Source organism: Podarcis filfolensis, assembly GCF_964270895.1.
Source record: "Podarcis filfolensis genome assembly, chromosome: 11".
NCBI classification, from domain to species: Eukaryota; Metazoa; Chordata; class Lepidosauria; order Squamata; family Lacertidae; genus Podarcis; species Podarcis filfolensis.
This window is the reverse complement of record NC_139613.1, coordinates 62,225,896-62,251,566: the sequence shown is the minus strand read 5'-3', so window position 1 is coordinate 62,251,566 and position 25,671 is coordinate 62,225,896. Positions and strand designations below refer to the sequence as shown.

The window sequence follows — 25,671 nt, the reverse complement described above, 5'->3', positions numbered from 1 at the left end:
GAAGAAACAAAGAATGTACACCTTATAACAATCTAATGCAACACAAAAATGTGATAATAAAACAGACACATCCTGCCCAAATTCAGTGCCTTGCCCCATCTTTAAAAGCATATGGGGGTGCATACCAACCTATTGGAACAACTCAGTTGCTCCATGCAATTCTGAACTCCTTACCCTGTTCTTGGACTTCTTAAACAGGGCAACTGCTTCTAGCCTGGCTGGCCCCACCTTTTCTGTCATCAAACCAGAACTTAGTAGCTGCTGGGACTTATACCTGTTGCTGAGCGTGCCTCCCTTTTTTGCCTTCAGTACTCTCCCCCAACAAATGGTTTACATTTAAGACTTTCTTTTTTAATCCTCTTCCACTGAGTTTACACATAACCTTAGATAAATGAATAGTTCAAGGCACTCTGAAGTTATTTCTATATTAAGCAAAAACAATGGGTAAATAAAGCTTTGAAATTATAGCTTTCTTAGTTGGTTTCTGCTTAACACCAATTTTTTGTTGTTGTAAGAATGGGTTGAACAGCCGCAATTCACACTATGTTTGGCAAGTGCAACCTACCAAGCCAAAGTGTTCTGAAGTGCACTGTACTCTGGCCTTTATTTTTAACATAGAAATCTGACGCGGTGAAAGCTGCAGGTCCCAGCAATCAGTCATCTCTTTAATCAAGCTGAAAGGCCACCGTGAAAGGCAGTTGCTGCCTGTTCTCTCTCATGCCAACTGAAGATCTAAGCATACAGTTTCAGATTCTTGCATCTTCATGGAGACTCCCAGATTTCCATTCATTGCTACCTGTATACTTCCATGTACAGTGGTACCTCGGGTTACATACGCTTCAGGTTACATACGCTTCAGGTTACACACTCCGCTAACCCAGAAATAGTGCTTCAGTTTAAGAACTTTGCTTCAGGATGAGAACAGAAATCGTGCTCCGGCGGCGCGGCAGCAGCAGCAGCAGGAGGCCCCATTAGCTAAAGTGGTGCTTCATGTTAAGAACAGTTTCAGGTTCAGAACGGACCTCCGGAACGAATTAAGTACTTAACCCGAGGTACCACTGAAGTTGAAAAGTTAATGGGGCCTAACCAGGACACTTGGATTGCCAATCTAGCCATACAGAGTTTGGCTGCGCAGTTTTTTGTGCATACCACATGGGATAAGTTCTTTCTCATTAACTTTAGTGTTGTTATGTTATTGACCAGGATAGCTGACAGCAGATTTTTCTTAATAATGTCAGGCTCTTAGCTGAATATCTGTACTTTAGAGCGCTACATAAACTAATAAATGGCTGTATTAAGAAAGGATGTAAATTAGTGTTGCAATATAATTTACTGGTACATTTTTGTAACGATAGTTTGATTTTAGTAGCATTTCTTCTTAAAAAAACTATTTGAGATTGGATGACCACTCGATGACACAAAATTTCTGGCCAGTTCTAGTCTTACTGCAAAATTAGTAGCTTTGGGTGGCCCAGATAAGCGCTAAAATGTGGATGCAAACCTCATACATATCAACTCTTTTTGCACATCTTCCTTACTGAATCAGAGTTGCTGGCATCTGTTTGTCTCAAAAGACAATGGAATGAAGTCAAAGCACAGGAGAATCACAGTGCCTGCTGTGGCTGCAGAGGCTAGTAACTTGTGACTGCTGTCCCCCGTGTTCTTTTTGCTGTATTAGCAGCACTGAAGTGACCTCCCTGGAGTGCAAGCCTGGGCAGTGTTATGGAGGTCCTGGACTGGCCAGACAACAAGACCCCTCTCTCAGCCTCACTGATAGGGTCCAAAGGAAAGCTTAGCTGCAGGAGTTGTTGGAAGGAGGTGTATGAGACACCATCTACCTGTCTTGGGGACTTGGATTTGTGTAGGGTTGACTCCTAGAATCATAGAATCACAGAGTTGGAAGAGACCACAAGGGCCATCGAGTCCAACCCCCTGCCAAGCAGGAAATACCATCAGAGCACTCCTGACATATGGTTGTCAAGCCTCTGCTTAAAGACCTCCAAAGAAGGAGACTCCACCACACACCTTGGCAGCAAATTCCACTGTCGAACAGCTCTTACTGTCAGGAAGTTCTTCCTAATGTTTAGGTAGAATCTTCTTTCTTGTAGTTTGGATCCATGGCTCCATGTCCGCTTCTCTGGAGCAGCAGAAAACAACCTTTCTCCCTCCTCTATGTGACATCCTTTTATATATTTGAACATGGCTTAACCTCCTCTTCTCCAGGCTAAACATTCCCAGCTCCCTTAGCCATTCCTCATAAGGCATCGTTTCCAGGCCTTTGACCATTTTGGTTGCCCTCCTCTGAACACGTTCCAGTTTGTCAGTGTCCTTCTTGAACTGTGGTGCCCAGAACTGGACACAGTACTCCAGGTGAGGTCTGACCAGAGCAGAATACAGTGGCACTATTACTTCCCTTGATCTAGATGCTATATGCCTATTGATGCAGCCCAGACTTGCATTGGCTTTTTTAGCTGCCGCGTCACACTGTTGGCTCATGTCAAGTTTGTGGTCAACCAAGACTCTTAGATCCTTTTCACATGTACTGCTCTCAAGCCAGGTGTCACCCATCTTGTATTTGTGCCTCTCATTTTTTTGCCCAAGTGCAATACTTTACATTTCTCCCTGTTAAAATTCATCTTGTTTGTTTTGGCCCAGTTCTCTAATCTGTCAAGGTCATTTTGAAGTGTGATCCTGTCCTCTGGGGTGTTAGCCACTCCTCCCAGTTTGGTGTCATCTGCAGATTTGATCAGGATGCCCTTGAGTCCATCATCCAAGTCGTTGCTAAAGATGTTGAATAAGACCGGGCCCAAGACAGAACCCTGTGGCACCCCACTAGTCACTCTTCTCCAGGATGAAGAGGAACCATTGATGAGCACCCTTTGTTAGAAACAGAAGTGTTAGAACCCAAAACTAAGATTTTGTCAAGGATGTATAACTTGCTGTTGAAACGGAATACTCAGGATGAAACGGTGAAATCTGCTATGATTAAATGGGCACAAGATGTCGGACATAACATTATGTTTGCTGACTGGGAACACTTGTGGACCACAGGTATGAAATTTACGGCATGTAATGCCTTAAGAGAGAATATTATGAAAATGATATACAGGTGGTACATGACCCCAGTCAAGCTTGCAAAAATATATCATTTGCCCGATAATAAATGTTGGAAATGTAAAGAAACTGGGAAATGATCTATAATGAAATGAAAAAGGTATTTAAATATACCTTCCTGAAGAAACCAGAGGCCTTTCTTCTGGGCATTGTCGGCCAATTGGTGCCAAAGAAGGACAGAACTTTCTTTATGTACGCTACAACAGCAGCAAGAATACTTATTGCAAAGTATTGGAAGACACAAGATCTACCCACCCTGGAAGAATGGCAGATGAAGATGATGGACTATATGGGATTGGCAGAAATGACTGGCAGAATCCGGGACCAGGGAGAAGAGGCGGTGGAAGAAGATTGGAAGAAATTTAAAGACTATCTACAGAAATATTGCAAAATTAATGAATGTTAGAATGATGTTGGATAGAAATTAAGTGGTTTCCAGCTGTAATGCTTTAAGAATATGGAAGAAGGGCATAAATAGGTAAAAAAAATAACTAAAATGGTGTTGGATTGGAAATAAGTGGTATTAGTAACAAAGTTAATAAGAATATGCAAAAATGAATTGATAATGGATGAAAATACTGAGTTATAAAATGTTAAGTTATAGAGATAAAATAAATGAAAGAGGGTAAGGATTTGCTGATTTGATTATTTAAATGGGAATACAAGAAGGGGAGGTGTGAGGAAGTCAAAGAAACAAGCAAATGAGTTTTAAATTATGAAAAAGAATTGTTTTAAATTTTTTGTATCTTTTTTGTGTGTGTTTACTCTTATTTTTTCTTGTTTTTTTATTATGTGTTTTTGTATATCTGTTTTTTGTAAAATATTAATAAATATTTCTTAAAAAAAAAAAAAGATGAGCACCCTTTGGGTTCGGTCAGTCAGCCAGTTACAAATCCACTGAGTGGTAGCATAGTCAAGACCGCATTTTACCAGCTTCTTTACAAGAATATCATGGGGCACCTTGTCAAATGCCTTGCTGAAATCTAGGTAGGCTACATCCACTGCGTTCCCTTCATCTACCAGGCTTGTAATTCTGTCAAAAAATGAGATCAGGTTAGTCTGACATGACTTATTTTTCAGAAATCCATGCTGACTATTGGTGATCACAGCATTCCTTTCTAGGTGCTCACAGACTGTTTGCTTAATGATCTGCTTTAGAATCTTCCCTGGTATTGATGTCAGACTGACCGGGCGGTAATTATTTGGGTCCTCTCTTTTCCCCTTTTTGAAAATAGGGACAACATTTGCCCTCCTCCAGTCTGCCGGGACTTCGCCTGTTCTCCAGGAATTCTCAAAGATGACTGCCAGTGGTTCTGAAATCACATCTGCCAGTTCTTTTAATACTCTTGGATGCAGTTCATCTGGCCCTGGAGACTTGAATACATCTAGACTAGCCAAGTATTCTTGTACTATCTCCTTAGTTATTCTGGCCTGTGTTTCCTCTGCTGAATCATTTGCTCCAAATTCTTCAGGTCGGGCATTGTTTTCTTTATCGGAGAAGACTGAGGCAAAGAAGGCATTGAGGAGTTCAGCCCTTTCTGTGTCCCCTGTTTGCATTTCACCATCTTCTCCTCTGAGTGACCCCACTGTTTCTTTGTTCTTCCTTTTGCTACAAACATACCCATAAAAGCCTTTTTTGTTGCTTTTAACCTCTCTAGCAAGCCTGAGTTCATTCTGTGCTTTAGCTTTTCTGACTTTGTGTCTACACATGCTGGCTATTTGTTTGAATTCCTCTTTGGTGGTTTCCACCCTTTTCCATTTTTTGTACACATCCTTTTTCAATCCTAACTCAGTTAAAAGTTCTTTAGATAGCCACCCTGGCTTCTTTAGGCACCTTCCATGTTTCCGTCTCATTGGTATTGCCTGAAGTTGTGCTTTTACTATCTCCCTCTTAACAAACTCCCAGCCATCATGAACTCCCTTTCCTTTTAGTATTACTGTCCATGGGATCTCACCCAGCACTTCCCTAAGTTTTATGAAGTCGGCTTTCTTAAAGTCAAGAAATTGAGTCCTAGTATGCTTGGCTGCTCCTTTCCGCTGTATAGTAAACTTCAGAAGAGCATGATCACTCGCGCCTAATGATCCTTCCACTTCTACCCCACTAACCAGGTCATCAACATTGGTTAGGACCAGATCTAAAATGGCTGTTCCTCTTGTTGCTTCTCCCACTTTCTGGACAGTGAAGTTGTCTGCAAGGCCAGTGACCTTATGCTCTTGGCTGAGTTTGACATCCAACAAATATCCGGGTAATTGAAGTCCCCCATTACTACTATCTCCCTTCCTTTTGCATGCTTGGCCATCTGTTCCAGGAAGGCATCATCTATGTCCTCCGTTTGGCTTGGGGATCTATAGTAAACTCCCACAATGAGGTCACTGTTATTCTTCTCTCCCTTAATTTTGACCCAAATGCTCTCACTTTGGCTTTGAGGTTCTAAATCTTGGATCTCTTCACAGGTATACACATCCCTGACATATAACGCCACTCCCCCTCCTTTCTTGTCTGGTCTGTTTCTCTGAAATAGATTGTATCCCTCCATTATTACATTCCAATCGTGGGACTTATCCCACCAGGTTTCAGTGATGCCTATTATGTCATATTTAGTTTGCTGTACCAAGAGCTCAAGCTCATCTTGTTTATTTCCCGTGCTTTGCGCATTAGTGTACAGACATTGAAGTCCATTAATCATTCCCCCATGTCTCTTATTTAAGGATTTTTTCCTCCCACCACTAGGTCTGCGTGCTGTTTGCTCCATTTGGTCTATGACATTTGGATGATCATCTTCATCAATTGATAGACTCCTACCTTCAGGAGCACTGTCTCACTCCCCCATATTAGTCAGTTTAAAGCCCTCCTGATGAGGTTTCTGAGATTTTTGGCAAAAACATTCCTCCCAACCGTTGTGAGGTGCAGCCCATCGCTTGCCAGAAGTCCATCTTCAAGAAACTGCAGTCCGTGATCTAAGAATCCAAACCGTTCCTGTTTACACCATTTGCGAAGCCAGCTGTTCACTTCCACTATTTTTCCCTCTCTCCCTGGGCCACATCGTTCAACTGGGAGGGCAGATGAGATGACAATTTGTGCATTTAATTGCTTCAATTTCCTGCTCAGAGCCTTGTAGTCTCTTTTGATTTTATGGAGGCTATTGCTTGCAGTGTCATTGGTTCCCACATGAACCAAGAGGAAGGGGTATTTGTCAGTGGGTTTTATGATTCCTTGCAGTCGTTCAGTTACATCTTGGATCTTAGCCCCGGGGAGACAGCACACTTCCCGAGACATCTTGTCAGGCCCACAGATCACTGCTTCTGTTCCCCTCAGTAGGGAATCCCCTATCACCACTACACACCTCCTCTTAAGTTTGGTCGGGGTTCTTCCGTGAGCCCTTTCTTCTCCCAAAGATGTCTTGCAAGGCAGCAGGTACAGGTTCTTCCTCAGGGTTTACTCCCATAGCCTTTCTCATGAATAAGTATAGTCGCAAGGCAGCAGAGGTTGGAGCCTCTATTTGTCTTGTTCCTCAATCCGACAAAGCCTGTCTTCACATGGAGGGGAAGTCCCTAACTCACCAAAGGGTTTGAAACCCAGTCGAAGTCATTTCCTGCGTTGTGGCTGCTGTCATGGCATGCTTTAAACCATATTATGGTGTTATGGCTGAGTAGGGATTTGGACTCTGGCTTCCTGTTAGATATGAAAAATGGTCCATCAAGACTTTGAGTCTTCTGGATCCTTAATAAAATGACCTTGGACAAGTTGGTGAATTAGGAAAGCTTTATTATGCTTGCAAGCGGGTGACCTGGTTACACAAAGTGTCAGAGGAGCCACACAGAATCAGGAAATTATACAAGTATTTAAAGGCTCGAAGTTCATTCTCCCCCTCCCTTACAGAAAAGGCGTAGAAAGTCCCCAGCGTATCTTGTTTGTTTAATTAGCATAACATCCCATTTCCCTTACTAATCATTGTACAAATATGGTCACACGCCCCCCTAGATAACTTTATTGACATATCAGCAGAACATTTTTATTGCAGACCACAAGCTACCCTAATTTCTATGCTCCTATCCACTGTATGTTAAATTCAAGCCACATCCTTACTTGATGAAGACAAGTGTTTAACCAACAGGCAATAGCACTGTATGTTTGTTTAACCAACAGGCATAGATGTGTGCATAGATACGTGTTCATGTTCCAACCGTGTAGCTACATCATGTGTACTTGCAAAGTTCTTGTAAAGTTCACTTTGTGGTTAGGCATCTGTTCTTTTGAAGTACCGTATTTTTCGCTCTATAAGACGCACCAGACCACAAGACGCACCTAGTTTTTGGAGGAGGAAAGCAAGAAAAAAAATATTCTGAATCTCAGAAGCCAGAACAGCAAGAGGGATCACTGCGCAGCGAAAGCAGCGATCCCTCTTGCTGTTCTGGCTTCTGGGATAGCTGCGCAGCCTGCATTCGCTCCAAAAGACGCACACACATTTCCCCTTACTTTTTAGGAGGGAAAAAGTGAGTCTTATAGAGCAAAAAATACAGTAAATAAAGCATCAATAATTGCTAATGCTAAGGTAAAGAATTGCTTTTAGGTTAGAAGCATCTTATTAAAAAATGGCCAAGCTATAGTTTACTGAAATGAGTACACTTAAATAAATGTTTGAATAAGTTGAATAAAAACATCTTATTCTAAAAGCAATGAAGAGGCAACAATTATCTCTGACACTTCCCAGATCTGCTTATGCCACCCTGGCTCTTGCATCACATCATTCTAGACAATGCTAGGTTGCAATAACTCTTTTCTAGTTACCATATCTTTTAATCTTATAATTTAGGACATGATTCTCAATCTGCACATTTTCTGATTTCAATTTTGTAAAAATGTTCATACAATTGTATCTACTATATAATAATATAATATATCTACAAAAGTTATAATCTGCAGAATTATCTCCTCACTGAAGTTATGTCTCACCCCAACATTATATTCTTTTAGATTCCAGGGTTTTAAAAAATACATTTTTTGTTGCAGAAATCATTTTTATGATTATGTTAATTAAGTAACATGAGAATCATTAAGTCTTATGACAGAGGTCAATGACAAAGCGCATAGAAGCCCATTACGCCCCTTTTCCTGCCACTTGTTGCTCGTATTACTTTATTTTTGTTAGCTGCCCTGTGACCATTTTTGGTGAAGGGTAATACAGAAATCTTTTAATTAATAAATAATTTAAATAAAATAATTTGTATACTGAACTTATAGATGGCACTGTTTTTTCGTTATGTTTGTTTGGTATCATTGAGCATCACTCAGTAACTCAACCCCATGCCAACAAAATGTGATCTTGTTCTTTTTATCTGGCTCGTCTAGATTGGAAGATTGGTTATTGGTCAGAATGGCATCTTATCCACCCCTGCTGTTTCTTGCGTTATCAGAAAGATCAAAGCAGCCGGTGGGATTATTCTGACTGCTAGTCACTGCCCAGGAGGACCTGGAGGAGAATTTGGAGTTAAGTTTAATGTTGCCAATGGAGGTATGTAATTTTAAGATTTATGTTATCAATTGTTTTGAAGAAAGCAGATTGAAAATAGACTTTTATACTTGTCTAAAAATTCAAAAATACTGTTTCTATATTTTTCTAAGCAGTCTAAGATTTTAATAGATTCAGTTATTTTAGTGGGTTGTATCCTAGAGAAACCAACAGGTGCTCAGTGATCAAATGTCCTGGAGGCTTTGCCAACTTCTTTTTAGATATTTTATACATGCCATTATTATTGTCTTTTGCACAATCTGGTGTCGTTTGAAACCTACTAGTATGAAGTCTCATTTTTATATACACGGAAGTCCTTTGGATGGTCACCCTACTTGGTCATGTAGGGTGTTGTGCAAGCCCATAGAAAATTGTATGACATTTATTTATCAAACATATACCCTTCTTTTTCTGGCAGTTCAGTTTCATGTAGTCCTGAATATGAGGGCATATTCTCATTTGCATCAATAGAAACATCCATTTCGTTCCGTAGGGCTCAAATCGATTTTGCTATGCCAGCAGATATATGCATGCATGTCAGTTTAGTGTATGAGAGGCTTTGTGTGCATGTGGCTTTATCTCACTGAATTGGGGTATTAGTTTTGGGGTCAAAGCTTCTTTGAATGCACTTGTATTTTCTTCTTTTTAGTTCCATGTAGTAGACTAGGGAAATTAACTATTGTTCACCAAATTCAAAGGGCTTAATTACATTTCTTAGGAGATCAAAGGCCAGAGACTTAGGCTGTTGACCCATTAGAATTCAAGACAATGATAAAAGGAAGCATTCTGTAGGCTACAAACATCTACAATATAACTTTCATGTACTGCTGATATGTGTGACACTATTTTAAGCTTGCATTGTTTCTCAGTTTAACACTATACCAAATCAATACTCTGATCCTGAGCATATTTTACTCCAGCAGTTTTTCTGAGTGTGTTCAAACTACCTATACTGTACTGACTTTATAAATGTATGCATTTATAATTGCAGGACCAGCTCCTGATGTTGTTTCTGACAAAATCTACCAGATCAGCAAAACCCTTGAAGAATATGCCATTTGTTCAGACCTGAGAATTGACTTATCTCGGCTAGGAAGACAAGAATTTGATTTGGAGAACAAATTCAAGCCTTTCCGTGGTATTGTATTCTTTGTCATAGCTTTGGTCTCCATGTTGTCATGTGAATATAATGTCTCCCAGCTGCTCAGCTCTTACAATGAAGTTAGATTGTCCATTCCAATCTTTAGGAGCGCTTTTCCCCTAGGACCGTTTGAGGGTTTCAGGAAATCTTTGATACACCTTATTATGCCATTTTGGAGTCAATGTTTCACAGGCTACATTCTACTCAGTTTTGATTATGGTAGGTTTTTGTTTTTATTACTTTAGGTTTCTAAATCAATTGTTTGTTTGCTTTTAAAACAACTGCTATTTTTATTTGTTGTTGCTGTTATTATTTTGTTCTATTTTAAATAGTGGGCAACATTTTTGAAAAGGGAGCATGGACATTTCTAACAGATATAAATACGATCCAGCCAGAATTAAGCACCAAATCCAATTTAATATGATGGGAAAGACATGAACATGTGCTTAACTTCACTATGGAAATCAACAGGACAGCAGTAATAAATGCTGGCTGGCTTGTGATACTTATAAATAAATGATTTTTTGCTGGAACATGGGTGTCACTTCATCTCTAATTTCATCCTAGACAATACGACTGCCCAATTTACCCTTGCCTGTGGTCCTATCTCTTGGGTATCCTCCTTGATTATGGCACCTTGCTTAGCCCTCACTTCACAAATAGGATTTTTGCTTACTCCTAGAATATCTAGAATATTGACAATAGGGGGCATCTGACATCACCCCACAATAACAGGAGTATTTTTGTGGGCACTTGGCTGCTGTATTTGCCTGAGGCATTGTAGAGGGATTAGGCCCCAAAGTTTCTGTGCCATCTATTTTCAGTTGCTGAAAGACAACATACACTAACTAGATATTTCTTGGACCTTTATTTGCACAGTTGAAATAATAGATTCAGTGGAAGTCTACCTCAATCTTCTACGGACTGTCTTTGACTTCAGTGCCATCAGAGGGTTGCTAACAGGGCCAAATCAACTTAAGATCAGAATTGATGCCATGAATGGAGGTAAGGAGGCCCATTTTTATACATGTAAAATGCTAATATAATGAAAATAAAATGTTGTTTCAAACATGAGCATGATAGCTAGGTAGTTGCTATGCAGTAATAATTTATACAGCAATCCTAAACAATGCTCACTAGAATAAACACATTAAACACATTGGGTGGTATTCAACTAATGTTTACTCTGATTAGATCTATCGAAATTAATGGGCCTAACTCATGTTCTTTCATGATACATGGGTCTACTCTGAGTAAAACTAAATTGAATACCACCCATTGGGACTTACTTCTGAGAAAACAAACAGGATTGCACTGTTAATGTTACAAGTACAGTGTTCAAAATGTTTCAAATATATTATCCAAGTAATCTTTACAACAGGGGTTGTCAACCTGGTCCCTACTGCCCACTAGTGGGCGTTTCAGGATTCTAGGTGGGCAGTAGAAAGTTCTACAGCACAAACTGAATCCTCCTTCCATCGAGCGCTGGTGGGTGGTAAGGAAATTTTACCATCAAGAAAGATGCATTAGTGGGAGGCAGATATAAAAAGGTTGACTACCCCTTCTTTACAACATAGCTCAGTATTCTTATCCCCGTGGTTGGGGTGAAGACGGAGACTGAGAAATCTCCTATGTCAGAGACAAGTCTGAGTGAAAGGAACTTTATGTAAAGATAGGATATTTCTTCAGATGAAAATTTAAGATTGAATTGAGTTGGCCCTGATCAAGAACAGTCATAGGAAGGGACAGGTCATATTGTATTAATAAACTCCATAGCTTTGCCCTGGGTATAAAAATGGAATGAGACAATGTCTTTTTTGTCTCGTTCCACAAAACTCTAATGTTATGGAATAAGGGCAGTTCTTAAAACAGAGAGTTTCTGGGAACCCCAGGTTCATGTGTGGAATATTGCCTTCAATAACTGCAGATTCAGACACTCTGGTGAAGTTTTCTTACTTGACTATGCCGGCTATGGAAGGTACATAATTGCTGGCCTGGTTATCCAGTGTCAAAGCTTTCTCATATGACTGTAATGTACAGGCACTTTTAAACACGTACTTTTCCACAAACACTCTATTAAGACTGTATCATGTGACTTTCTGCTCGTTTTGCTTTGGCGTTTGTTTATCTGAATAGAGATAAATGGCTTCTTATGAAGAAGGGATTTGAATGCTATCAAAAGGGTTATTTAGTAGAATTGTTAGACAAGTTGAGCACAACTGGATTCCTGTGCTTTGTGATATTCCAGTGCTCCCTTTCAGATTGAGAATATTTCTCATTCAACAGAAAACTGTCCTCTTTTTTCTGAAGCCTCTGTCATAACTTGTAGTGAAGTTTATGATGTCCTGTTTAATATAAATTCATCCCATTTCTGTTTGGTCAAAATGGTGGGTGTTCTATCTGGACATTAATTAAAATATGGTCCCTAAATTGGAAAACAATTCTTTTTGTAGTGATGGGTCCCTATGTCCGGAGAATCCTGTGTGATGAATTAGGAGCTCCTGCTAATTCTGCAGTTGACTGTGTTCCTTTGGAGGATTTTGGTGGCCAGTATCCTGACCCGAACCTGACATACGCCACTTCTTTGTTGGAGGCAATGAAAGGAGGAGAGTATGGCTTTGGAGCTGCTTTTGATGCTGATGGAGTAGGTATTGTGTAAGATCAGATTTGGTAGTTTAAGAGTTGTCTTTATTTGTTCAACTTTGACATTCACAGAGGGACTTTCAAGTAAATGCCTATTTAAAAATGTGGGAGAAACTGAAGATCTAGCTACCAGCTATGCCCTTGAAAATTCCTCTTCTGTTTATGAGCAGCTCAGTTTTTCAAAGATTACTCAGTGTTGAATCAATTCAACTTTAATTGCTTACAGAAAGGTCACAAGGTCACAAGTGAAAACTATCAACCAGCTCTCATGCTGCTGGAAATGAAAAATAATATTTCATATTGGCCTGAATATAACCTGCACGTTTCCCCCAAAATTCTGACCGTGAAAAGTTAAAGTGTGGCTTATATTCGCGACCTTACACTACCAGCAAAGCGGCATGACTCCCCCACCCAGAAGCAGCCGAGGTATTGTTTCCCCCCACCCCATGAATTTTAAAGTTGTGGCTTATTTGCGGGTGCAGCTTATATTTGGGCCAATATGGTACATAGATGTTAAATTCAGTGAGGCTTACAGTTTCGAACATGTACTGCAACCACAAAGTCTTTTTTTTAATGGAGGAACTAAATAAATGCAAGCTTGTACAAATATTACTTTAAAACAGAAAGATACTTTGGAGGCGAAGAGTATTTCGAAATGCTACTTTGGGGGCACACTTTCATCTTCTCTTTGAAGGGCGCAGTTCTATTCCCTCTAAGTTGCATCTCCATTTCAGGGGACAGAGTAGTGAAACTGGAATGGCTTCTTCAATCCAATTATTGCTCCCACTCTCCTCATCTAGCTTCTGATCCTTTCCCTTCTGGGTTGATCTGCCTGGAAAGACTTCCTGCTTGGTGGATGGAAGATTCCCAGGGCAGGATCTGATAGGCAAGAAGTGCTGGGAGTTCTCCCCTTTCACTACATGGTTCAAGCAGGTATAAAGGAAACAGTTGATAGCCCCACTCTTGAGTAGCAAGTTTGAGTAAGGGTCTAATTTCAAAATCTATCTCACAGATAAAGACCGTTTACTGTTTCCAAGCAGTGGTAGTTGCAGCCCAGCGCAGCTCCTGGAGAGCTGAGGGTGGTGGTGGTGGTGATAAAAAGACTTGCCTGTGCAGCAGGTTGATATCTCAGTTGGCCTCAGCCAGCCACAGGGGCTGACGGAATTGCCTTCAAAATTCAAACAGACCAATCCAGGCCCTGGTGGGTGGGGCATTGCTTTGACAACAGACCTGGCAGAGCCAGTCTTTGGTCACTTACGCCACTGGGACACCCCACCTGCCCACCTTATATGTTGTGGCTCTGCCTGGAGGTAAGAGGGCAGCACACATGTCTGGCCTTGCTGTAGAATTACTCGGTTGCCATCTTTGGGGCCAGGGAGGAATTTGCCTGCAGACAAATTGGGCCTGTCTGGAGGATTTCCCTTCCTCATAGCAGCTGTCACAACATTGGTGGAAAAAGGCGTTGGTTTTGATCCTTACTCAAAAGCTAGGAGGTGGGTTGGTGCCCCACCCCCAGATTCAGGATTAAAATTCAGGGTACCCCAGTAAAGAAGTCCAGGGGTAGAGTTCTGTCTGAAAGCCCAGGCGGGGCTAGTGGGCAGTAGAAGATTTCAAATGGTGACCTGGCAGGATTTGATTTGTGTCAAGGGGGGAGGCTTAACTCCAGGATTGACCCTGACGGAGTTATCAGCCAGCAGTTGTGTTGGCTGATTCAGGATACATATCCAATGCCTATGCCAAAACCAACTTACACCTGTAATCAATAATGTTTTGATCCCAAGCTTTTGATCCCAAGCTGGTGTCAGCCATTTTCTGCTTCTACACTTCCAAACCCCTCCCCTCAGTGACTCCTGGCCCACTGTGCTTGGGTCTGCAAAATGTTGCTAGTGAAATATATTTCTTTCCTGATTTTCTAGTGTAGAATGGTAGTGCCCTTTTATTTTAATCAAACTCCATGTGAGCCAATAAATAGACCATGATCCCTCCAGAAAAGATTTGTTTTAGGGTGAGAAAGAGACAGTATAATGTTATAAAATATAAAATTTATTATATTTTTTTAATATAATAATATTTTATTAGATTTTAACAAGAAAAAGAAAAGAAAAGAAAAAGAAAAGGTTACAAAGTCTTAAACAATAACAAAGTCATAAGTTCAACACAAACAGCATGAAAAAAGAAAAAACAAGAAAAAACAAGAAAAATAAAAATCCCTCTTTTCAATTTCTCACCATTTTTTTCTTTTTTAACTTATTTTCCTGACTCCCTCCCACCTCCCTCTTTGTATTCCAATTAAAGATATGTTCAGCAAATTCATACCTCTTACCTTACCCTTAATTATATATCCCCATATAATATCCTCATATTCTCATTTATAATCAAACCATTCTTACAAATTCTTATTTCACCTTATTACTCAAACCATTTCATTTTTACAATAATTTCATTAATTTTATCTTGTCCTCAAATCATTAAACTTTCAAAATTTAAACCACATTTTACTAAAGCCAATTACGTCCTTTCCAACATCTTTTAATGTTTCATTAGTATTAAACTAATTCCATAAATATAAGTTAATTGCAAAAGGTGTTTCTCATTCTAAGTTAATCCAGCATCCCTTTTCCTGGTTCACGGCAATGTCAGTCCATATATCATTATATCCTTGTCAATCAGGTGTCCTGATTGTCAAGTCTCTTCCAAGCCCCTTCTGCGAGTTTTCTTGTTCCTGTTTGTAGTTGCATACATCCTTGATCCCTGTTGAGTTCTTTCGCCTTTCCTTCTCTTTCTCCTTGGGGGGCCAATCACCGGGTACTTCCGTGCAGTAACATTCTTCATTTCCTTTTATCCAATTGTCCCATTCCCCGGTGTTGCACTCCCCAGTGTTTAATTTGTAATCCAAAAAATAATTGTTCCAGAAAAAATCTTCCACTCGTTTCACAGTCCCGCCAAAGATAAAAAATTTCTTAACTCCAAAGTTTAGCCAGTGTCCTCCAAATTCCATCCTCCAATATTGCAACCGTTGGTCATGTGAGGCTTTAATTCTCTGTGTCTTTTGAGATACATTCACAATCTCCTCCATCTTTCTCTGCCCTTGCAGTTGCCCTATTAATCCAGTATCCTGAGTAGATTGTTGTACAGTTTCTGTAGCTGCATTTTCCATTGGCACCTCTTTGCTGACTTTAGCTGCTGTATAGTCCATCTTTTGATTCATCAAAACCATTTTCTCCTCCAGCTGTCGCAGCCCATCATATATTTTGTTCAGAGCAGATAAAACTTCCTCTCTATTCATTTCTGTCAAGGTCAGGGAGCTAGTCCCACGGTCTAATTTTCCCAGATACAATGTTCTCTTTATAACTGAAAACAAACACACTGGCTGGCTTCCTCTAGGGGGTGTAGTTACTTTTTGGCATCCATCTTTAAATTGTATCCAACAAGGAAAAATTCCTTTCGATTTCCAAATATTTTATTTCCTTTCAATATAAAACAAACAGGCAGAAAGCAGCATTGGAATTATTTTTCCCTTTTCCAGTTCTGTATATCAATTTTTCTATTTTCAAATTGTAAATATCACCGACCGTTTCTTTCCTGTCATTCCGTCCCCAGGTTAGGGACAGTGGAAGCTTATTTTCTTAACTCTCTCTCTGCAGGATTAGAAAGTCAAATTTTCTCCCCCTTTCCTCCTGCTGTCTAGGGGGGTTTGATGGTTAAAAGTGCAGGAAACTTCAGGCTATCTGTTTTCCCGGCTTTTAGCTTGTAAAATCTTTGCTTTGATCTTTATACAAAGAACGGGAGGTGGACTTCCTTTTTGCACCTTCCCGTTTCAGGTCAAATTCAAGGCAATATTTTAATCCAAAATTTCCAATTGTCCTACTCACGGGTTGTTGTTTAAAATCCGAATTGTCATAGGAAGATGGACAGCGCTCTCCGACAACAGCTGTGCAGCTTCGCTCCGCAGAGGTAGCGATTGACTCTCAGCACCACGCCAACCCCCGTCTCACTCCGGAGCCCTTTATAGGGTTCCTTTGCCAAACAGGGGGGCGCAAACGGTGCCCGCCGAGTCCCAGGGCCGCAGGCTTCTTCCGCCTGCGGTTTTTAAAGGGTCCCCGCTTCGCTGCAGCGGTAGGACCCGATTTCCGCGGAGCTGTCTCCCCCTGAGTTAGAGGGAATCCGCCATTGTCGGAGGCGCCGCCTCCGGAAGTCCTAAAATTTATTATAAATCATGTTTCCCCTGATTTAAAATGTTCCCCAAATGTATTCAAACGAGTTAGAATTTCCCCTGAGTTTTGGAAACAACAACAACTTATTTATACTCCGCCCATCTGGCTTGGTTTCCCCAGCCACTCTGGGCAGCTCCCAACCAAATATTAAAAACACAATACAGCCTAGTCAAGCCTAATCAATAGAAATATTATTTTTTAATGGGAAGCATATACGTACATGTATCTCAGTGCTATGAGACTGGAGCCAAGGAAGAATTATGAGCCACCCTTTTGCTGGGTTGTGTGTGAGGGAATGTAGAAAGACCCCCAGCTTGAAGATGACCAATTTTACAGTTGTGGATGAACCTCTCTACTTATTTTTTCTGCCCTACCCCTAATACACTTTCTTTCTCTTCCAGGACCGCTATATGATCCTAGGTCAAAATGGTTTTTTTGTGAATCCTTCAGATTCATTGGCCATCATTGCTGCCAATCTCTCCTGCATTCCCTATTTCCGCCAGATGCCCGTGCATGGGTTTGGTAGGAGTATGCCTACTAGCACAGCACTCGACAGGTAAGGCAATAAGATTCACTAGTGTGACTGATTCCTCAGAGACTTCAGCATCGTTCACCAGAATGCCAGTAACACCAAAAGCAGCTAATTAGTGATACAGCTTTCAGTATAGACAGCAAAATATTCAAATAGGATCCCAAACAAGGATTGATGTACCCCCTTATTAAAAACCTGAAATTGTTGGTTCATTTTAAGAAGTATTGTGATTTGGATTTTTTTATTTTATTTGGCAAATATATGTAAAAGGAAGAATATATATATATATTTAAAAAATGTGATCTGCTGTGACTGTTTTCTGCCTGTAGTTTTATGGGCAGAACAAGTTAATCTTGATCAAAACAGTTGGCCAGCATCTCTCAGGTGAACTGGGCTAAGTATCTGAAAATCGTTACAACCTTCCTTTTTGCAGCTCCTTTTACCCAGAACAAGTCTATTTGCTGAAAATTGTTTTTGATTCATATGAATCTATAGACATGTACACTAACCTCAGCAATGTAGTGGGAATGATGTGCAGATCAGCTCTATTGCAATATTTCAGCTATTTCCTTCTTCTGAACAGTAGTCTAATCAACATTTCCCCCATGGTATTCAGAGGGCCTCATTTTTTTAAAAAAGTGAAAACTCAAAGCAAAAGCCTAGGTCTTGTCCTTCTGTCCACAGAAGAATAGAAGAAGAATAGAATATCATTTATTACGGCCATAGGCCCATACAGGTAAAAACAACACATAAATAACAGCTTGTGCCGTAAGGAGAAAAAAAAGCAATCGCTAAAACACTACTATAACAATAAAATACTATAAAATGGAAAGGCATACTACGCCTTAATTAGCTTGTAGAGCTCCTTGGCGTCGCTTTTGGGAAAGGACAGCAACTAGGAACCTAGCCACCTTCAGGGTCGTGTGGGTATCCTTGTCCTGCAAGATTTGGGCAAGGTGGAATTTTGGTGGGGTACCCTCTAGTTTCTGTATGATTGATCCCAACAAATTTGCCCGTAGCACATTAAACAAGGGGCAAGTGAACATAATGTGCTGGAGCGACTCCGGCGACACCTTATCACATTCGCACACGGCGGGGGCTTGACCCTTTGAGAACCTATGTCTCAGGGCATTGGAGGGAAAAACGTTAAACCTCGCTTTGGTGAAGGCCAGTCTATGTGCAACAGTCGAAAGGGAGGAGAGGTATGATGGAACGCAGTAAGTTAAAGTGATACCAATGTTCTGGGGCGAACAAACACCTCCCCCCAGCGTATAATTTCGCTGTAAATCGATGTCATCCAGTCTTTGGCGGATCAGTCTCTGAGCAGTGATTTGGTCTAGTTTTAGGGAATCTGAGGGAGAGATTCCATAACTCAGGAGTTTGGCATGAATTCTGCTAGTCCAAAGGCTGGAGAATTCATCTCGCCATAAGCATTGGGCAAGGTAATGGTTTGGTAATCTATGCCACAATGATAACCAGTAATTGAAGACTTGCTTCCACAGGCAAGTTTCTAGGGATGCGACCTTCAATTCTAGTCGCATGGCTGCGTTGCTTACGCACAGGGGGAGCATTAGGAGCCGACGTAGGAATTGGCTTTGCAGAGTCTCAAGGGGAGCAAGATCTGTCATCACGGCCCAGAGCGGGGCAGCATAAGCAAGCACGGCAACCACTTTTGCCTTGAACACCTTTAGGGCCGAGGGAACATGCAAAGCTCCGTCCGAAAAGAAGAATCGGAGGAGCGCATATGACAAGGTTTTGGCCTTATTAAGTAGGTGTTGAATGTGAGCTTTCCACCCCAAATTGTATTGAAAAATGACTCCTAGGTATTGAAATTTTAGGACTTGCTCTATTTTTGCCCCACCAAGCTTCCATTTGTATAATCTCCGGCTTCTGGAGAAGATCAGGATCTTGGACTTGGCATGGTTGATGGTTAATTGATTGAGTTGACAATACGTGGCAAAGATCTTCAGAGCTCTGGTTAGTCCAACACGTGTATAGGATAGAATTACCGCGTCGTCCGCATATAAAAGGAGTGGGCAGCGGTAATCCGCTAGTCTAGGCGCGTGTGTACTTGGAGATGAGTTGACTAGGGGTGCTCGCATGTCGCTGATGAATAGGTTGAATAGGCAGGGAGCCAATATACATCCTTGGCGCACTCCCTTGTTTATTGGTATCGAGTTTGTAAGGTCGCCCGCTGGAGTGAATCTCACTCTGGCAAGGGTACCTTCGTGGAGCTGGCTTATGAGCCATAAGAGTCTTCTATCAATGCCCTGTTTCGCAAGTTTCTCCCAAAGAATATTTCTAGGAACGCTGTCAAAGGCTGCCTTTAGATCTAAGAAGGCAGCACAGAGGTAGCCCCGGGGGGGGGGAGGAGTACTTCCGTGCCAGATGATAAAGAACTATCGCATGATCGGTTGTAGAGCGTTTAGTTCTGAACCCTGCTTGTTCATGGCCAATCTGGTTAGTCTCATCTACCCATCGCAATAATTTAGTCATCAAAAAGCTGGCATAAATTTTCCCTATAATCGAAAGGAGGCTGATGTTACGGTAGTTTTCCGGCTCCGTTGGAGAACCTTTTTTATGAATTGGTACAATAATGGCCTCCTTCCATGTTTTGGGGATGAGACCGGAAGCGTTGATTGCATCGAAGGTTTTGGCCAAGATGCCGGCCCACCATTGTGGGTGTAGTTTGATGGCTTCAGCAGGGATCAGGTCGGGCCCAGGGGCTTTGCCCGGTTTCAGCTGAGCTATTAACTTGGCTATTTCATCAGGATCGGTGGGAGGCCAAATAGGTAGGTGGGTAAACAGGTGCATCAGATGGTCGGAGGGAGCATCTGCCTGTGAGAAGCATTTCTTCAGGAACCGTTCCCATGTCGGTGCAGAGATGACTGTCCTTGGGGAATTCCTCCCCCTGTCCACAGAAGGTTTTTCGATATTAACAGAAGTGGAGGAGAGGCAATTTTTGCAAATTTCCTCTGGTACTCTTGCCCCCTCCTAAAATATAATTGAGAGGATCGGCGAACCCTCCAGAATAGGGTTACCAGATGTCCCCGGTTCCCAGGGACAGTCCCCAGATTTGCAAATATGTCCCCAGACAAATTCCATCCCCGGAAAGTCCCTGGATTTTATTAAATGTCCCCGGGAAACGTGGCAGCAGCAGTGGCAGTCTCAGCAGCCTGGAGCCAGCAGACTTCATTGAAAAAAAATCTGGTAACCATAGGCTAACTGGAAGCAGGAGAGAAGTTTAAGTGGGGAGGGAAGGAAAAACACTGAAGTGACAAGAAGCACGCGTGAGGGGAAGGAGGTGGCTAACTGGATTCAGGAGAGGGGAATTTAAGGGGGGGAGGAAAGGAAGGCAAAAGTTCTTCCCCCCCCCTTGCCAGCCCCCCTCTCCCTCCCACCTGCATGTTTTCCGGCTGCCTGCGCATCCCTGGCAGGCTTCCCTGGACGCAGCAGCAGCACCGGAGCATGGAGAGGAGGAGGAGGCGGTGGCGGCTGTCAGCTGCACTCCTGGCCACCGGAAGCTGAGCCGGGTGGGCTGGAGCCTGCGTGCAGTGCAGCTAGGAAGGAATTAGCAGGAAGGACACAATCCATTCCCCTCCGCTTGCCATGAGGGCTGGGGATTTCCCTGCTCTTTGTTGCATTTGTCTGCCACCAGTCCCCTTGCTCAGCACATCTGCTTACTATGAGGTGATGCTGCCGCGGCCGGCGCAGAGCAACAGAAGGGGAAAGGATCGTGTCTGCCTGCTAATTCCTTCCTAGCGACGTCACCTCGCAGCAAGCAGATGCGCTAAGCAAGGGGACTAGTGGCAGACAAACGCAACAAAGAACAGGGAAATCTATTGTGTTTAGCATGTGTGCCTGGTGTGCATCTTGTTTTGTTGGCGCTTGGTTGCGGGTACATGTTGTGTGCCTGTGGTTTGCTGAAGGAAAGGGGAGAGCTCTGTTCGTGCTTATTGCCCATGGTTCCGCGATGGCTTTTCAGCCGATTCCCCACACCTCACTTTCAACGCATCCTGCTATGTGAGTTTGCACCAGGGCTTCTAGAGAGGAGCAGCGCGCTGCGCTTGGCATCCCAATGCTCATGCTCATCCCTCCCCTTTATGCCCCTTTCCTCTTTGGGCCACGCCAGCCGCGCTCGGATTCTTTTGAACGCGCCTGCGTGTTTCTTCCACTGGATTTAATACATTGCATGGTGGGTTGTTGTTTTTTTAATCAACCAAGCTCAGTTTTAAAGCAAACTTTGATCTGTGGTGTTGCCTTTTTTCTTATTTTTTAAAATATATTTTCTCTTCCCCCCCCCAAAAAAATATCATTTTATTTATTTATTTATTTATTTATTTGAAAAGTGTCCCCAGATTTATGTAAAAAAATCTGGTAACTCTACTCCAGAACAGTGTGAAAGGTGGTGCAGGGGGAACTGGTGACAATCACCTCTTTCTGTGAGCAGAGGCCTCTGCTAGATCAATCCCTCTCCTGTGAGCAGGAAGACTCCTTCCATTCATGGAAGGGCACAGTTGGATGCAACCCTAGGCAAACAAAATGCTCCTATGATCAAAACTCTAGGCTTTACTTGGTTTTTATGGTAAATTGCAAATAGTGTCTATAAAGAAAAAAGTCAATTCCAGATTAATTTGGCAGAATAAACTGACACAGGGAATTTCCCAGTGTGGATTGTGACTTCTGTTACTTGGAAATCAGATCACCATCTGAGGATGAGTGCAGATTGATGTAGAACATGAAATAACTAGTTGACTCAGTAGGCTGTTTCTCTTAATCCAGACTGTAAAGAAAAATAAATGATAAGAATTTTAAGTGCCATTATTCTAATTCAGCAGTGATGGCTGTATTCAACTATGTTTTTCCAACTTGTTTATAAATATTCTGACTTAATTAAAACTGCACATTGATTTTGTAAATGTTGGTTTCTGAAAATTTTGTAAATGTTGGTTTCTGAAAATGTTATGTAGCTAAGACAGATTTATTTATTTATATTTTTAATTAAGATAATACAGCAACAGTTTTCATTAGGCTATAAAAAGAAGGGAGATCTGTGCATGCCCTGCTTATCTACTGTATTTTTCGCCCTATAGGACGCACTTTTTCCCCTCCAAAAATGAAGGGGAAATCTGTGTGCGTCCTATGGGGCGAATGCAGGCTTTCGCTGAAGCTTGGAGAGCGAGAGGGGTCGGTGCGGATAGCAGCCTGCTGCTGGGAGCACGAGGCGCACTGAAGCAGAGCGCCCCGTGCTTCAGGCAGATATTCACAGCCTAGGGAGCCCTGCGGGAGTTCCTGCAGGGCTCCCTAGGCTGCGGATAGCAGCCTGCTGCCCGGAGCGCAGGGCGCGCTGAAGCCGCGGCTGGGGGGGGGGATAATTTTTTTTTCTTTATTTCCCCCCTCAAAAAAACTAGGTGCGTCCTATGGGCCGGTGCGTCCTATAGGGCGAAAAATATGGTATATCCAGATGTCAGTGCTGGTCTTTCCCGCACAGGGTGTATACGATGGGTTGCAAAATATTCCATTACATCTGGTGGCTGTTCTCAAATAATCTAGCTTCTCACTAGAGTAAAGCACCAGTCACAGTGACTGAACAAGCATGTGAGGAACCATCTTGCTCTGTTCATATTTGAAAGAAAAGATAAGACATTCTCCCATCTTGTCTATTTTATCCGAAGAAGCTTTGCTACAAATTCTGAAAATTTCATTCCTCACATGGAAATGTTGTTGCCAGTACTTTGGTTTAACAGGAGGGCAACCTGTAAGCACTGCAGCAGCACATTTCAACACCTCCAGTGAATATTGTCTAGTCACAAACCCCCAGTGTTTGCAGCATGCCAAAGTTAGCAATAGCATTGCAGTCCTGGTTTGAAGTACTGTAAGTATTTTCTGTTCAAGTGTTCATTGAAGTGATGTGAAATTGAAATGAAGAACACTATATTAAGAACAAGCTATCAAAAAAAATTAATGATTGGAGGCCGGCCAATTCTTATTTTTAAAGAAATTCCAATCAGGATCCTGCGCAAAAGGGAAGGATACAGACAAATAATAAGTGTCCTGAAAAGAAATGTAATACAGTATAGATGGGAGTTCCCAGAAGGAATTTCCTTCTATTACAAGGACAAAAGATTTAAACTGACAGACACGCAAGAAGTGAAAAAGTTTTTGAGAAGATATGAAAAGGAACTTGGAAAAGAAGAATATATATATATATATATATATATATATATATATATATATATATGGATGTCACATAGAGGAGGGAGAAAGGTTGTTTTCTGCTGCTCCAGAGAAGCGGACACGGAGCAGTGGATCCAAACTACAAGAAAGAAGATTCCACCTAAACATTAGGAAGAACTTCCTGACAGTAAGAGCTGTTTGACAGTGGAATTTGCTGCCAAGGAGTGTGGTGGAGTCTCCTTCTTTGGAGGTCTTTAAGCAGAGGCTTGACAACCATATGTCAGGAGTGCTCTGATGGTGTTTCCTGCTTGGCAGGGGGTTGGACTCGATGGCCCTTGTGGTCTCTTCCAACTCTATGATTCTATGACCTGGAGGAAGAGAGATAAGCATGGAGGAGAAGAGAGGAAGAAAGGGAAGAGAGGCTGAGGGGATGGAGAGGAGAGGGAGAGAGGTGGAGGAAGACGGAGAGGAGGTGGAGACGGAGGAAGGGGAGGAGGAGGAAGACGAAGACATCACTGGAAATAGAAGTACTAGAATATAAATCAGGAAAATAGGGTAAAGTGAACACTAGTTAAATATAGCAATGACTCTTAAGTTTTTGTCCTGGAATGTGAACGGTTTGAATGAAAAGTCTAAGAGAAATAAAATTGAGAAGGTTTTAAAGAAAAAGAACATTGATGTGATTTGTTGCCAAGAAACACATGTAGCCAAAAAACACAAACATATTTTAATAAATAAAAAGTTGGGAACAGAGTTCATTAATTCAGATACTAAAAAAAAAGAGGGGTAGTGATTTATGTGAAGGAGAAATTGGAACCTAATATGTAAGGATGAGGAAGGAAGAATTCTAGGAGTACAAATTAATCATCAGGGAGAAAAACTCAATGTGGTGACGGTCTATGCGCCAAATACAAATAAAATGGATTTTTTTTAAAGAAATTGGAACAAATATTATTAGATCTAGAGAATAATAAATTGGTTTTACTTGGATACTTAAATGGAGTGCCAATACCAGAATTAGATAGAAGTACGAAAAGGAAGAATTTGAACCAAGGGAAACTACCAAGATCGTTTAATGACCTTGAGGAAAACTTAGATTTAATAGACATATGGAGACACAAAAATCCAATGACGAAACAATTCACTCACTTCAGCCACATCAGAGTTGGAGTAGGCTGGATCAGATATGGATCTCAAGAGAATTAACAATAAAAGTGGTGAAATGTGAGATACAACCCAGAACCCTATCTGATCATGGTTCCATAGTGTTACAGTTAAAATGTGAAACTCAGGGTACATACAGATGGAGAATGAACGATTATCTATTTGAAAATGAGGAGGTGATTGAAAAAGCTAAATCCACCTTGAAAGACTACTTTGATTTAAATATTAACAAAGAAACAAACATGGATATAGTTTGGGATGCCAGTAAGGCAGTTTTAAGAGGTTTCTTGATTCAACAAAACAGTTATAGGAAAAAGGTGAGAGAACAAAAAAAAGAAGAGATACTTACTCAATTAAGAGAATGTGAAAAGAGTTTAATAGTGAAACTGAATGAAGAAAGAAATAAGCAATTGTATAAGATGTTACATACACAATATTCAATATTAATAAATCAAGAGGTGGAATGGGGAATTAAGTCAATGAAACAAAAAAAAGAGCTTCCTTAAATTTTATGAAAAATTATATAAAAGAGAAGAAGAAGACGTAACAGAAATAGGAAAATATTTAGAAGACAACAGAGTTAAATGTTTATTGGAGGAGGAGAAAAGTCTATTAAACAAACCGATAAAAGTGGAGGAAATTCAAGAGGCGATAAAGAAGATGAAATTAGGGAAAGTCCCGGGGCCTGATGGTTTATCGGCCAAGTATTACAAAGTCCTAGAAGAACTCTTAGCTCCGGTGCTTTGTGAAGTAATGAATGAGATTTTAAGAGGAGGAAGAATACCAGATTCCTGGAAAGAAGCATACATTACACTAATACCCAAACCAGACTCGGATAAGCTTAACATTAAGAATTACAGACCGATTTCATTATTAAATAACAACTATAAAATCTTTGCAGAAGTAATGGCGAATCGGTTTAAAAAGTGTTTAGTCAACTTCATTCATAATGATCCAGCCGGATTTCTACCCAATAGGCAATTAAAAGACAATATAAGACACATAATAAACATTATCGAATACTTGGAATGTAAAAATGAAATTCCCGCGGTATTAATGTTCATTGATGCCGAAAAGGCTTTTGATAACGTATCCTGGCAATTCTTAATAAAATGTATGGAAACAGCAGGGATAGAGGGCACATTCCCGGAAGGAATAAAAGCAATTTATTCGTAC

General features: G+C 41.2%; 1 protein-coding gene across 2 annotated transcripts in view; it reads left to right on the top strand.

The window, feature by feature from the left end:
• PGM5 (phosphoglucomutase 5) overlaps positions 1–25,671 on the top strand; it is a 98,280-nt gene that overhangs the window by 15,072 nt on the left and 57,537 nt on the right. For both annotated transcript variants that reach the window (XM_083576904.1, XM_083576905.1), the window contains exons 2-6: positions 8,465–8,627; positions 9,616–9,762; positions 10,645–10,770; positions 12,219–12,409; positions 17,024–17,178. In XM_083576904.1, coding sequence (XP_083433030.1) covers positions 8,465–8,627; positions 9,616–9,762; positions 10,645–10,770; positions 12,219–12,409; positions 17,024–17,178 — 782 coding nt within the window. The remainder of the gene's footprint in view (positions 1–8,464; positions 8,628–9,615; positions 9,763–10,644; positions 10,771–12,218; positions 12,410–17,023; positions 17,179–25,671) is intronic.